The sequence below is a fragment of the Mercenaria mercenaria genome, chromosome 6, assembly GCF_021730395.1.
Source record: "Mercenaria mercenaria strain notata chromosome 6, MADL_Memer_1, whole genome shotgun sequence".
NCBI lineage: Eukaryota > Metazoa > Mollusca > Bivalvia > Venerida > Veneridae > Mercenaria > Mercenaria mercenaria.
In genome coordinates this window covers 58,494,936-58,510,000 of record NC_069366.1, presented here as the reverse complement: position 1 = coordinate 58,510,000, position 15,065 = coordinate 58,494,936, and the positions used below count along the sequence as shown (strand labels likewise).

Below are 15,065 nucleotides of genomic sequence, written 5' to 3'. Positions count from 1 at the left end.
TTTGGTCTTCCTTTGAAAGGCATTGTTTGACCTCAAGTGTGCTTTGACTTGAAATCCTTCAAACTAACATTAATTATGTCTCCCCATGTATGGGAGGGATGTAAATGATTTTGTGCTGTCTGCCTGTCCTTCTGACTTTCTGTCACAAGACTTTAACCAAACTTTATTGAAAGGTTCAGCAGCAGTATATGAATGATTGTCACTTAAAATGCAAGGCCATTTTTATGTCCCCCATAGGTGGGCATATTAAAATCGCACCGTTTGTCCGTCCCTCCTGTGCGTGTGTCCATGTAAATTCTCTTCTAGGCTATAACTCGGCCATCCGTAAAGGGATTTTGAAATAGCTTGGCATAATGAGACGACATGTCATGCACAAGACCAAGACCCCTAGCTCCAAAGTCAAGGTCACATTTACAGGTCAAAGGTTAACTGGCTCTGTTTTGACTCTGCCATCCATGAAGGGATTTTGAAATAACTTAGCATAAATGTTTACAATAATAAGACAATGTGTCATGCGTAAGACCCAGACCCCTAGCTCTAAGGTCAAGGTCACACTTAGAGGTTAAATGTTAGCATGGTCTGTTTCTTGTCCGGTCCATAACTCTGCCATTCATCAAGATAATTTAAAATTACTTGGCACAAATGCTCCCCATAATGAGACAACATGTCATGATGCCCAAGAACCAGGTCCCTAGCTCTAAGGTCAAGGTCACACTTAAAGGTCAAAGGTCAAATTCAAGAATGACTGTCCAGAGCATTTCGTCTTCATGCATGGAAAGATTTTGATGTAGTTTGGCACAAATGTTCACCACCACAAGGTACCCTTTTTAGTGCGACTGTTCATAGAAAAGTAGAGCTATTGGACTTGCTCGTGCGTCCGCGTCCGCATCTGCGTCCGCGTCCCAATTTGGTTAAGTTTTTGTATGTAAGCTGGTATCTCAGCAACCACTTGTGGGAATAGATTGAAACTTCACACACTTATTCAGTGTGATAAACTGACCTACATTGCACAGGTTCCATAACTCTGTTTTGCTTTTTTACAAAATTATGCCCCATTTTCGACTTAGAAATTTTTGGTTAAGGTTTTGTATGTAAGCTGGTATCTCAGTAACCACTTGTGGGAATGGATTGAAACTTCACACACTTATTTACTGTGATAAACTGACTTACATTGCACAGGTTCCATAACTCTATTTTGCTTCTTTACAAAATTATGCCCCTTTTTGACTTGGAATTTTTTGGTTAAGGTTTTGTATGTAAGCTGGTATCTCAGTACTCACTAATTGGAATGGAATGAAACTTCACACACTTGTTCACTGTCATGATCTGACATGCACAAAGCAGGTCCCATAACTTTATTTTGCTTTTTTTTCAAAATTATGCCCCTTTTTCAACATAGAAAATTTTGGTTAAGTTTTTGTATGTAAGCTGGTATCTCAGTATCCACTAATAGGAAAGGATTGAAATTGCACACACTTGTTCACTGTCATGATATGACATGCAGTGCAAAGGGTCAATAACTCAACTTCGCATTTTACAAAATTATGCCCCTTTTTCGACTTTTTCAAGTTTTTGGTTCAATTCCTATTGTGTAAGCTGGTATCTTAGTACCCACTAATAGGAATGGATTGAAACTTCACACACCTGTCCACTGTCATGAGCTGATAAGCACTATGCAGGTTCCATAACCCTATTTTGCTTTTTTACTAAATTATGTCCCTTTTTCGACTTTCGTATTCATTCACTCGACAAGGCTGTTGAATAGTCGAGCGTTGCTGTCCTCCGACAGCTCTTGTTTTAGCTCCCCTGAGCACAAAGTGCTCATGGTAAGCCATTGTGATCATGCTGTGTCCGTCGTCCATCCGAGCAACTTAAAAGATAGAGAGAGGGCCATCTAACTGTAAAGAGAACAATATAGCTTCAATCTGTTAACAATAGATTATAGGGCCAGGGCCCCCTATACAACAAAAGAAAATAACAAAAGAAATGGCCCCCTATATCATTTAGGTGGCATGTCCGTCCATCGCCAACAATTGTTTTTAAATGACATCTCCTCCAAAACCACTGAATAGATTTTGATGAAACTTGGCATTGACGTTCCTTAGATGGTCCTCTACCAAAGTTGTTTAAAATGTTCCGCTTGGTTGCGCATAGGGGCCTCCCAGAGCAAAATTGTACACAAATGGACCTTGTGTGACCCTCTACCAAGATTGTTCAAATCATATCGATTCATCAAAAAACATGGCTGCCAGGGGGTGTGGTCACTTTTCCCAATATATTGAAAATTTAAAAAAATCTTCTTGTGTGAAACTGCTAGCCAGATTTTAAAATAATTTAACACAAATGGTCCTTGTGTGACCCTCTATCAAGATGGTTCATATTATTTTGATTCGTCAAAAAACATGGCTGCCAGAGGCCGTGGTCACTTTTTCCTGTATATATTTATAGTGGAAATCTTTTTGTGTGAAACTGCTGGCCTGATTTTAAAATAATTTTACATAAATGGTTCTTGTGTGACCTACAAATGTTGTTGAAATTTTTTTGATTTTCAAAAAACATGGCCACCAGAGGGCGTGGTCATTTTTCGTCAACATTTTCTTTAACAATATCTCCTCCAAAACCACTGAATGGATTTTGATGAACTTTACACATACGATCTTTTGGTAGCCCTCTTTCAAAGTTGTTCGAATGGTTCCAGTTCATTGAACATATAGGTCTTTTTGGTTAAAAATAGGTTGGTCACAGTGGCCAGAGACTGGTCAGCCCAGTGTCAGTATAATGTGACTGGATGGGGTATCATGCCACGTGTCTGCGGCGTGATATTCCAGTGAGGCAGCACTATAAAGATGGGCATTGTGCTCACTGCTACAAGTAGACACCGTCCTTTATATGACTGAAAAATTGATGAAAAAGACGTTAAACCCGAACACACACAGAGACAGTGGCCAGAACATGGAAAACTGTTTCAGAACCACTTGACCCAGAATTTTGAAACCTCATAGGATGAGTTAACATCTAGTAGATGACCCTTATTGCTTATTTTGATCACTTGATCAAAAGTCAAGGTCACAGAACATGGAAAAGGGTTTCCGATCAATAACTTGAGAACCGTTTGACCCAGAACCTTCAAACTTCATAGGTAAGGATGATAGGACTTAAAGAATAGATGACCCTTATTATTTTTGGGGTCACATGAGCTAAGGTCAAGGGCCTGAACATAGAAAACTCTTTCCAATCAACAGCTTGAGAACCACTTGACCCAGAATATTGAAACTTAGTGGGATGATTGGACATGCAGAGTAGATGACCCCTACTGATTTTAGGGTCACTCGATCAAAGGTCAAAGTCACAGGGGCCTGAACATGGAAAACTGTTTTCAGTTCATAACTTGAGAACTACTAGGTCCAGAATGTTGAAACTTAGTTGGATGATTGGACATGCCATGTAGATGACCCTTATTGCAGCCAACTATCAGTGTCTCTTTGACTTTCACTTATGTCCTCTATTGACTTCTTGCCTGTACGACTAAGCAGTGGGGGAGACGTGCTTTTCTACAAAAGCATCTTCTAGTTTTATTTATCTTTCCCTACCTATTTAAATTAAATCTTAAAAAAACAGATACTAGCATTTGAAAGCATTCACCAATTCAGACTTCAGAATGTCTTTATGAATTATATGATACATAGTTACGCTTTATATACATTGTTAGTATGTTGTATTGGCATGCAGTATTTTTAGCTCAAGGTCCGTCGTCAACAATTTGACTGTAAACACTCTAGAGGTCACAATTTTGGCCCAAACTTAATGAATCTTGGTCAGAATGTTACCCTCAATAAAATCTTGGACGAGTTCGATATTGGGTCATCTGATGTCAAAAACTAGGTCACCAGGTCAAATCAAAGGAAAAGCTTGTTAACACTCTAGAGGTCACAATTTTGGCTCAATCTTAATGAAACTTGGTCAGAATGTTTCCCTCAATAAAATCTTGGACGAGTATGATATTGGGTCATCTGGGTTTAAAAACTAGGTCAACAGGTCAAATCAAAGGAAAAGCTTGTTAACAATCTAGAGGTCACAATTTAGGCCCAATCTTAATGAAACTTTGTCAGAATGTTACCCTCAATAAAATCTTGGATGAGTTTTATATTGGGTCAACTGGGGTCAAAAACTAGGTCAACAGGTCAAATCAAAGGAAAAGCTTGTTAACACTGTAGAGGCCAGATTTATGAAACTTGGTCAGAATGTTAATCTTGATGATCTATAGGTCAGGTTTATATCTGGGTCAGGTGGGGTCAAAAAGTAGGTCACTAGGTCAGATCAAAGGAAAAGCTTGTTAACACTCTAGAGGCCACATTTAAGACTTTATCTTCATGAAACTTAGTCAGAATGTTAATCTTGATGATCTGTAGGTCAAGTTCGAATCTGGGTCATGTAGGATAAAAAACTAGGTCACCGGGTCAAATCAAAGGAAAAGCTATTTAACACTTTAGAGGCCACATTTATGACCACATCTTAATGAAACTGGATCAGAATGTTAATCTTGGTGATCTTTAGGTCAATAGGTCAGGTGAGCGATACAGGGCCATCATGACCCTCTTGTTTGTGAAAAATGTCCCTAGGCAGGGGACGTTGGTAACTCTGTTACAGTTTTTTGTTTTTAAATGGGATGACCTGGTTCCCTTAAAGGGCTGAAAATTGAAAAAAAAATTTAAATGACTTCTCATGAATCACTTTATGGAGTTTCATCAAACTTTGCCTGTAGGGTAATTATCAGGTCCTCTCTCAGATGTGCCCCATGTGGTTCTGGGACGATCTGTGTATGAAAAGATTTGGAACCACTGCCTTACCCTTGCATGATCGTAAGAGGCGACTAATAGGGTCTTAACACTTGGTTTTGCAGTAACTCTGTGATTCCAGCAGGTATGTAAATTTTGATTCCATACCTCATGTTTTTATTTCGATGTAAATGAGATGTGGAACCAAAATTTGTAGTCCTGTTTGGCACCATATAACCTATACTGTGTGGGTGCGCCATAAAACCCAAATAAATAGATAAACAAATCTCTCAAATGTTTTCAAATAGGGGCAGTTTGCATCACTTAGCGGTCGCTGGAGCTCAAGATAGAAAAAGTCTTTTAAAGGCAATGTCTCTGCAGTAACTGAAAGCAAATAAAAAAAACTGAAACATGTAAAACAAATTGATGGATTTACACTAAACTTGGTATCTAGCATCCTTGTTTGGTCCTCTCGTATTTATTAAAATGATTCTACTTAGACCCTTTAAGGGGAGTTAAAAATAAATAAAAAATCTTTTACAATCCATAAATTCCCAGATAACAAAGGTTATCCATTGATGGATCTTCATGAAATTAAACACAAATATAGATCACTATAGGGCAGTGGTCATTGCACATCTTTCATCATGTTTGTTCAAATGGTCTGCTTGCTTTGCCACTTCTAGGGGCTACTGTAGCAAGAAATAGGAAACCTTTCTGGAACATTTAATGAACTGTTTAATGGATGTTCATCAGACTTGCACAGAAACAAGGTCTGAAGGTTGTGGTCATGCTCAGGTGAGCAACTTAGGCTTCCTTAGACCTTTTGTACAATTATGTTATCTAGTATATTTTAAAGGGACTGATCGTTAAAAAGCTGTTGTTATGTAAACTTATAAATTTATTCAAAATGCTGCAAAAGGGTATTACTTTTTATTGTGTTTATTTCTTTTTTTATACAGTTGTAATTTGTGTGGTACAAGATGCCGCAGTAAGATGGCTCTTGAATCACACTCAAAAAGCCACTATGATAAGAACAGAAGTATCTCCACCACATGTGACATTTGTAAGAGAAAGTTCTCCCGTCAGCATCTCATGGAAATACACAGGCTTTACATTCATACCCACCGTAAAACAGAGTTGAAATGTACAGAATGTGGCAAAGTCTTCGGTTATCAAAGTAAGTGCAGATAGAAGTGTTAAGCTTACAGGTGAAATATTGTGGTTGTGCTTTGTCTGGCATTCCACCTGCACCTTCATATGAGCTGCACCATGAGAAATCCAACATAGCACATCTGCGACCAGCATGGATCCAGACCAGCCTGCACATACATGCAGTCTGGTCAGGATCCATGCTGTTCGCTAACAGTTTCTCTAATTGCATTTAGGCTTTGAAAGTGAACAGTATGGATCCTGAGCATACTGTGCGGATGCGCAGGCTGGTCTGGATCCATGCTGGTCGCAAATGCACTATGTCGGTTTTCTCATGGTGTGGCTCTTTTGTAGAATCTTCTCATGAACCAGTTGGATGTTCATCCAGCTTGGTATGAAGCGTCCATTTAGCTCACCTGAGATAAATACTCTTACTACTGTAGATGCTACATTTTCTTCCTGATATAGGGTACATAGACATTTGTCATAATATTTATCTCAGTGAAATCTATGTCTGTTAATAAAGAGGGATATCTGAGGTAGAAAACAAGGTCACTAGATTAAATCATAGAAAACCTGGTTTACACTCATGAGTGCGACATTTTGTACTTGGTCTTCCTAAAACTGTCAGAATGTTTGTCTCTATAAAATCTAGGTCAGTATCAAAACTGGTATATATATACAAGGTAAAATAACAACTTGGTCAATTGATAAGATCAAAGGAAAATCTTGATGATGCTGTAGGGGCCACAGTTTCTACCAGATCTTTATAAAACTTTTTCAGAATACTGTTGTATAAAAGCATGTATGAAACTGTATTATATAAGATCAGAAACTAGGTCACTCAGTAGGTCAAATTTTAGAAAAAACATTGTTAACAACTGTAGAGGCCATATTTTCTACCTGATTTTCATGAAAAAATTTGAGAAAACTTGTTTTTATGTAATCTGGATCATTTTGAAACTTGTTTATCAAAACCTGTTTAATATTCAAGAGGCCACATTTAACCAGATCTTCATGACTGGTTAGAATGCTTGATGAATATGTAACTGGGTCATCTTGGGTCTCAAATGGGACTCAATGGTTTAAATCATAGAAAATCAATTTCAATACTCAAGATGCCACATTTTCTACCTTATATTCATGAAACCTGGTTAGAATGTTTTTTTTAGCTCACCTGTCACATAGTGATAGGGTGAGCTTTTGTGATCGCCCTTCATCCGTCGTCCGTCCGTCCATCATCCATCAACAATTTCTTGTCTGCACGATAGTAGTTTCATTTATGATTTTATTTTAACCAAACTTGCACACAACTTGTATCACCATAAGATCTTGGTTCCTTTCTTGAACTGGCCAGATCCCATTATGGGTTCCAGAGTTATGGCCCCTGAAAGGGTCAAAATTAGCTATTTTGACCTTGTCTGCACAATAGCAGCTTGATTTATGATTTAATTTTTACCAAACTTGCACACAACTTGTATCAACATAAGATCTTAGTTCCTTTTGTTGCACTGGCCAGATCCCATTATGGGTTCCAGAGTTATGGTCCCTGAAAGGGCCAAAATTAGCTATTTTGACCTTGTCTGCACAATATCAGCTTTATTTATGATTTGAATTTTACCAAACTTGCACACAACTTGTATCACCATAGGATCTTGGTTCCTTTCTTGAACTGGCCAGATTCTATTATAGGTTCCAGAGTGATGGCCCCTGAAAGGGCCAGAATTAGCTATTTTGACTTTTCTGCACAATAGAAGCTTCATTTATGATTTGAATTTAATCAAACTTGCACAAAACTTGTGTCACTTTAAGATCTTGTTTCCTTTGTTGAACCGGCCAGATCCCATAATGGGTTTCACAGTTATGGCCCCTGAAAGGGCCAAAATTAGCTATTTTGACCTTGTCTGCACAATAGCAGCATCATTTGCGATTTGATTTCAACCAAACTTACACACAATTGTACCACCACAATATCTTGGTTTCTTTCTTGAACTGGCCAGATTCCTTTATGGGTTCCAGAGTTATGGCCCCTGATAGGGCCAGAATTAGCTATTTTGACCTTGTCTGCACAATAGCAGCTTCATTTATGATTTGAATTTAATCAAACTTGCACAAAACTTATGTCACCATAAGATCTTGGTTCCTTTTGTTGAACTGGCCAGATCCCATAATGGGTTCCAGAGTTATGGCACCTGATAGGGCCAGAATTAGCTATTTTGACCTTGTCTGCACAATAGCAGCTTCATTTATGATTTGAATTTAATCAAACTTGCACAAAACTTGTGTCACCATAAGATCTTAGTTCCTGTCTTGAACTGGCCAGATCCATTAATGGGTTCCAGAGTTATGGCCCCTGAAAGGGCCAAAATTAGCTATTTTGACCTTGTATGCACAATAGCAGCTTCATTTATGATTTGATTTTAACCAAACTTGCACACAACTTGTATCACCATAAGATCTCAATTCCTTTTTATACGCCCTAAAGGACATATTATGTTATCACCTCGGTGTCTGTCTGTCTGTCTGTCTGTCTGTTGGTTAGCAATTCCCCTTCTGCTGTATAACTCTTGAACCCCTTGAAGGATTTCAAAGAAACCTGACACAAATGTTCACCTCATTGAAACGATGTGCAGAGCGCATGTTTTGGATGGCTCACTTCAAGGTCAAGGTCACACTTAGGGGTCAAAGGTCATATGACTTTGTTTTGTGTGTATATTGCTCTGCATTTGCGTTGCATTGCAGTGCTCTTGTTTTTATTTGACAGATCCTTCTTTTGTTCACTTACAATAATTTTTTTTTAATTACTTCCCTTTTATGTTACTATGAATAGCTTATTTAGTTACTTTTTTTATTATTGGCCGTAGGGAAAAACCGAGACTACTTTTCTGTGGTACAACATGGATGGTACCTCCAATTTTTAGGTGTATTTTGACATATCGGTACCTTTAAGAAAATTTCAACTATATTTTCTAATGATTCTTTTGATTGATCTTGATTATGATTTTTTGACCTTCTTGTCTTGAAGTGCAATTATAACAGGTGAGCGATATAGGGCCATTATGACCCTCTTGTTTTAAAAAGATTTTAGCCTGGTTATTCAGGGTCAAAAACAAGATCACTATGTGTCACTCATAGAAAAATCTTGTTAACATACCAGTTACCACACTTTCTACCCAGATGCTCACAAGCCTATGTGTCTTTATGAAACTCGGAGTAAGTTCAAAATTGGATTTCTAGTTCAGTTAATTGAAAACTCTTGTTTTATAATACATACAAGAGACTACATATATCTTACCTGATCTTTAGAATGTTTTGTCTGAATGTTTGTCTTGATAAAATCTAGATAAAGTATGATTGAACCCTGTTAATTATATCCATATTATTGAAGGGGAGTATTGTCTAGTGGTTGAGGTGTTTGCCACTCAACAAGTGGGTACTGGGTATGAGTCCCACTTGGGTTACAACTATGCCTTCTCCTATTACACCAGTACTGAATTTTAGAGTGTTTGATATAAGCTTGAAGCTTTCATCATAATCAAGCTAAAATGTTTTATGTATAAACTAAATCATTGAAAAACTTGGTTAATGATATGCCTGATTTTTAGCTTGACTATTCGAAGAATAGGGGATCTGTCCTACTCGCCCCGGCGTTGGCGTGAGCGTGAGCATTAGCGACGCACACAAATGTTAAAGTTTTCGTACCACCACAAATATTTTCAAACTCCATTGAGGTATTGCTTTCATATTTTGCATACTTGTTAACCATCATGACCCCAATCTGTAAACAGGAGGAGGCAACTCTATCAAGCATTTTGACTGAATTATGGCCCCTTTTTGACTTAGAATAAATGTTAACGTTTGCATACCACCCCAAATATTTTCAAAGTCCATTGAGATATTGCTTTTATATTTTGCATACTTGTTTACCATCATGACCCCAGTCTGTAAAAAGGAGGAGGCAACTCTATCAAGCATTTTGACTGAATTATGGCTCCTTTTCGACTTAGAATAAATGATAAAGTTTGCGTACCACCCCAAATATTTTCAAAGTCCATTGAGATATTGCTTTCATATTTTTGCTTACTTGTTTACCATCATGACCCCAATCTGTAAAAAGGAGGAGGCAATTCTATCAAGCATTTTGACTGAATTATGGCCCCTTTTCCACTTAGAATATGCTTATTGTAATGTTAAAGTTTTACTCATAGCTTATATTATACTACCAAGCACTGAGAATAGTCGAGCGTGCTGTCAGCTGACAGCTCTTGTTATTGAACAGGGTAAGAATGAATGTTGTTATATGAGATCTAGGTCAAATTGGATACTGCCTGGTGTAAGAACTAGGTCAGCTGAGCTATACAAGGCATTCAGGGTCCTGTTGCTTAACCCTAACTCTGCTAAATTTCTAAAATGGACTGGTCTATTATTCAATTTGAGCTATACCATTTATTATTCGAAAGGGTGTTCATTGAAAATTTACTGACTGAATAGCGAACAGTGCAGACCATGATTAGCCTGCACTGATGTCAAAGGCAGAACTATTTGCTGCCGGCAGGCTAAGGGTTAAACAATATGGGCAGTAATTTAGAATCATGTAAGGGTAAATTGATACACTGACATATACAGCAGCTACTTAGTGTAAACAGTTCTTCAAGACATAAACCATTTATTTCAAACAAGCTTTATTTTCAGGGAGTTTAAAACGACACATGATGTCCATCCATCTGAACATGAAGAATCACGTTTGTCCGGTTTGTGGCAAATCTTTCTCACGCAAGGAATATTTATCTTGTCATCTGGCACTGCATTATGGGGCACCAATGAAAAGAGGGAGAGTAAAGAGATTAAAGAGTTGTGGGAAAAAGTTAAAAACATTAAAAACCGAGAGAAATAGGTTCAAGACAGAAATAAAAACTGAGGGAGTGGAGCATAAAAAGATGCAGTTTATTCCATTGAAAAATAAGGTAGTGTCATATTTGCAAAATTTACACAAAAACATATGCAACTCATTGGTCAGTTTATTCTTTGCTTTTACTTAAATGAACAATGTATACATGTATACATATGAAATATTTAAGTGAAAAAAAACACAACAATTTTGGTGTTTCTGCCATAATATACATTATGTCAGCTTTTAAGAAATTAGACAGATTGTTATGAATGATCTTTTAAAAGCCTAGAATGCAACCAAGGAAAATGATAGTTGTCTTTATTTGATCCAGACCGTTTGTGAGAGGTAATGAAATATGAAAAACATCACATGCCCATTTAAGCTTAAGCAGAATTCTCTTACACATTGAAATGGACTTCTTGATTCAAAACAACCTGAAATGTAATATATTGAGTCCAAACTGTGTCAAAAAAAATAAAATCTGTAAAAAACAAATTTCAATCATGATTAATTCTTAATTTACATGTCTTACGACACTTAATTAAATGAAAAAAAAAATAGTAATTCAAATTTCAGAAGAGCATTGAAATATGTCTCTACATTCAGCATTTTGCTCTTACAGCAAATAAAAAGGAATGGCCTTTTCAATGATAGAATCCAATTACACCTGTGGAGAAAAATATATACCCAAAGTTTTAAAGAAAAGTACTTTCATTGCAGGTACTCAAGTTAGGGACAGTTTCCAGATACAAAAATGACATAATAAGAGGATCTAAGAAAAAGTGTGCCAGGAAGAGAACTGCTACAAGCAGACAGGCAGAAGAGTGTAAGGCTGATAATTGTGGTGAACCAGATGAGAAAAAGCTTAAAATTGAAGAAACAAAAAACTTTGCTAGGAGCATAGATATAAAAGAATGTAAAGACGTTCAAAGTAATGAAACAGATAACAAAAAGCGTAAAGCTGAAGTAGGACCAATCTCTACCAGAAGTACAGATGTAAAAGAGGGTAAAGGGGATCGAAGTTATGAAATAGATAACAAAAAGCTTGAACCTGAAATAAGATCAGATGTCAAAGAGTGCAAAGAGGATCCAAGTAATGGATTGGATAACAAAAAACTTGAGACCCAAGTAAGAACAATATGTACCAGGAGAAAAGATTTAAAAGAATCTAAAGAGGGTCGAAGTAACAAACCAGGTAAGAAAAAGATGGAAACTGAAGTAGAAACAACCTGCACCAGGAGCACAGATGTGAAGGAGCGTAAAGAGGGTCAAAGCAATGAATCAGCTAAGAAAAAGCTTGAAACTGAAGTAAGATCAGATGTGAAAGAGTGCAAAGAGGATCAAAGTAATGGATTGGATAACAAAAAACTTGAGACCCAAGTAAGAACAATATGTACCAGGAGAAAAGGTTTAAAAGAATCTAAAGAGGGACGAAGTAACAAACCAGGTAAGAAAAAGATGGAAACTGAAGTAGAAACAACCTGCACCAGGAGCACAGATGTGAAGGAGCGTAAAGAGTGTCAAAGCAATGAATCAGCTAAGAAAAAGCTTGAAACTGAAGTAAGAACAATTTTTACCAGGAGCACATACATGAAAGAATGTAAAGAGGGTCAAAGTAATGACTCAGCTAAGAAAATGATTGAAACTGAAGTAAGAATAGTTTGTACCAGGAGCACAGATGTAAAAGAATTTAAAGATGGTATAAGTAATGAATCAGGTAAGAAAAAGCCTGAAACTGAGGTAAGAACAATCTGTAACAGGAGCACAGATGCAAAGGAGTGTAAAGAGGCTCAAAGCAATGAATCCAGTAAGAAAAAGATTGAAACTAAGGTAAGAACAGTTTCAATAAGGAAATGTACAGAGGAACAAAGGATGGAACCAGATAAAGCAAAACTTGGTATTATCTTCAGAAGGAATTCTGAAACAGGAGAATGGACAGTGTCTGAATCTATGAAGAAGACAGTTTGTACCCTTAATGGTATGAAAACTTCAAGTTGTCCAGATAATGCATCAAAAGAACAAAAAGGTGTTAATAAGAATGTAAACAGTATAAAAACATGTAAAGCTGATACAGAACATAAAAATACAAAGATGAAGCCTGATACTGATGTTCAAAGAACATTGAAAAAAAGAGTTGTGAAAGAAAAAGATACTGTGTGCTGTGAAGGAGAAATTGAAAACAACAAAACCTTCAGGAATAAGAAATGTTATGCGTTTAATGAACTTTGTGTGTTAAATGCGGAGAGAACACTAAATGTAGAACTGCCTGGAAAAAAGGTTAAACATAGCCATAAAATTGCGAAGAATCAAATGAAAGAAAACACTGTAAGTGTGTCAAAGTACCCAAAAACATGTACAGAATTGACCAGTTGTTCAAATAATGATGTTCTTATAGTGGAGTTATTTGAAGATGGTGATACAATGTTTTCTAATGATGTAGAAAATACAAATAACAGTGATAATGCAAGCGGTACAGAGATGTGTGTTACTGAAGAATCTGTTGATATAAAAGTATTCCCATACAAATATCGGTGTACAAACAGAAAAGCCCTTGTAAAGAATGAGAGTACTTTGGAAGACTATAAAAAAGATGCAGTGACCACAGCCTTTTCTTTGCCAAAGAGGGATGAGTTAAATTTCTCTGAAGCAGATGTTGAAGTGATTGATTGTAGTGAGGATGAAAATATGGACGATTGCAATTCAGATATTGAGAGTGATGTTGAAAACCAAGTTCACTGCAATAAAACTGAAAACCAGCATAACAGTACTATGTTGAAACCAAAAAAGGTGCTGCCCTTGGCCCAGTCTGTGAGTAAACATGCTGAGTATCTAGAGAAACCAAAGAACATGCCTTTGCAGCATGTTGTAAACAGAGATCAAAATTTTAATGAAAGCTTAATTAAAGGAGGAGATAATGGAAAGGAGAGTGACCAAGTTGATGATGTAAATGTTGAATGTGAAAAATTTATGTCAGATGAGTTTGAAACGCATATGACTGTGTTAGGTCCAGTTGAAATGCGAGTGAATTCACATGCAAATTTTTCAGGTATGCTTACAGATTCAGTTGGAAAAAAAAGTAAAAAACTGTCAGATAAACTGTCAAATAAACATAGAATTAAATCACAAGCAGTAGTTAAAGGATGGACAATATGTAAGAGAAAAGCATTAGGTTTGAATGATAAAAGTATTTGTAAGAGAAATGATGTGTTACACATGAATGATTCTGTTAAGGGTAGAAGTGTGGTAGGTACATCTACAAATAGAACAGATAGAAGTTTACATTTCATGGGAAACAATCAAAATCATGAACAGATATATAATGAGACTTTTGTTAGTTTGTCAGAGAGAAGAGACCACATTTCTATGTTAGATCCAGGCAGGAGTTATACTGACGTTAATAAAAGAGCTGTTGAAGAAGCCAGTGATGCTGCTGAAACAAATTTTAATGAATTCTGCTTGAATCAGTCATTCCCATCTAACAGTATAGACAGTACAACAGAGAACTTCAAAGACGTAGAAAACTTGTTAAGCTGGACAGCGGAACAAATCTTGCACCTTGATCACATGCCAGAACAAGCAACAAGTAGATCATGTTTTGAGCATCAGTACGACGATTTTGTGCCTGAGTTTAATGAAAAAGAAGTAGAACATTCTGATGAAAACAATGATGGCATGATTGAGGTTTACGTGATTGATGACGAAGTGGATGAAAATAATAATAGTACTTCAGACCAGATTATCATTTATGATAATGATTCAGCAAGTACTAAATACACAAGCCAAGAAAGTCTAAACTATGGGAATGAACTGGGTTTGTTTGTGCCTACTGACTTTTACCAAACAAACTGTAAATAATAGTCAAGTACTTACTGAAGCAAGAGACTCTTTAATGCCTGAATATTCTAAACAAGATGTAAATTTACCGATACATGGAGACTGGTTACAAGTGGACAGTTCACAAAATATGCCACAGGTAATTGACATTGACAGTGAATATATACCATACTGGGATACATGTTTTGATGAAAGGCTCGAAACAAAGAGGGACGGCAATAGCATAAATATATCCCAAAGCATGAAAAATGCTACAGGATTGAAAAGTGATACGTCTACTAAAACAGACAGTAATTTGTCATACACTGACATGTGTGCGAGCCAAGAATACGAGTCGGGATACAATTCTCAGGAAAGCCCATCTTTTGTCAATGAAGAATTAGCTGTTAGACCAGATAACCAAAATCAGAATT

At 36.8% G+C, this 15,065-nt stretch overlaps 1 protein-coding gene across 2 annotated transcripts in view; it reads left to right on the top strand.

The window, feature by feature from the left end:
* Positions 1-14,677, top strand: part of LOC123548787 (axoneme-associated protein mst101(2)-like) — a 26,715-nt gene extending 12,038 nt beyond the window's left edge. For both annotated transcript variants that reach the window (XM_045336326.2, XM_045336327.2), the window contains exons 3-5: positions 5,738-5,955; positions 10,620-10,891; positions 11,539-14,677. In XM_045336326.2, coding sequence (XP_045192261.2) covers positions 5,738-5,955; positions 10,620-10,891; positions 11,539-14,673 — 3,625 coding nt within the window. In that variant the 3' untranslated portion in view covers positions 14,674-14,677. The remainder of the gene's footprint in view (positions 1-5,737; positions 5,956-10,619; positions 10,892-11,538) is intronic.
* Positions 14,678-15,065: the final 388 nt, after the last annotated feature.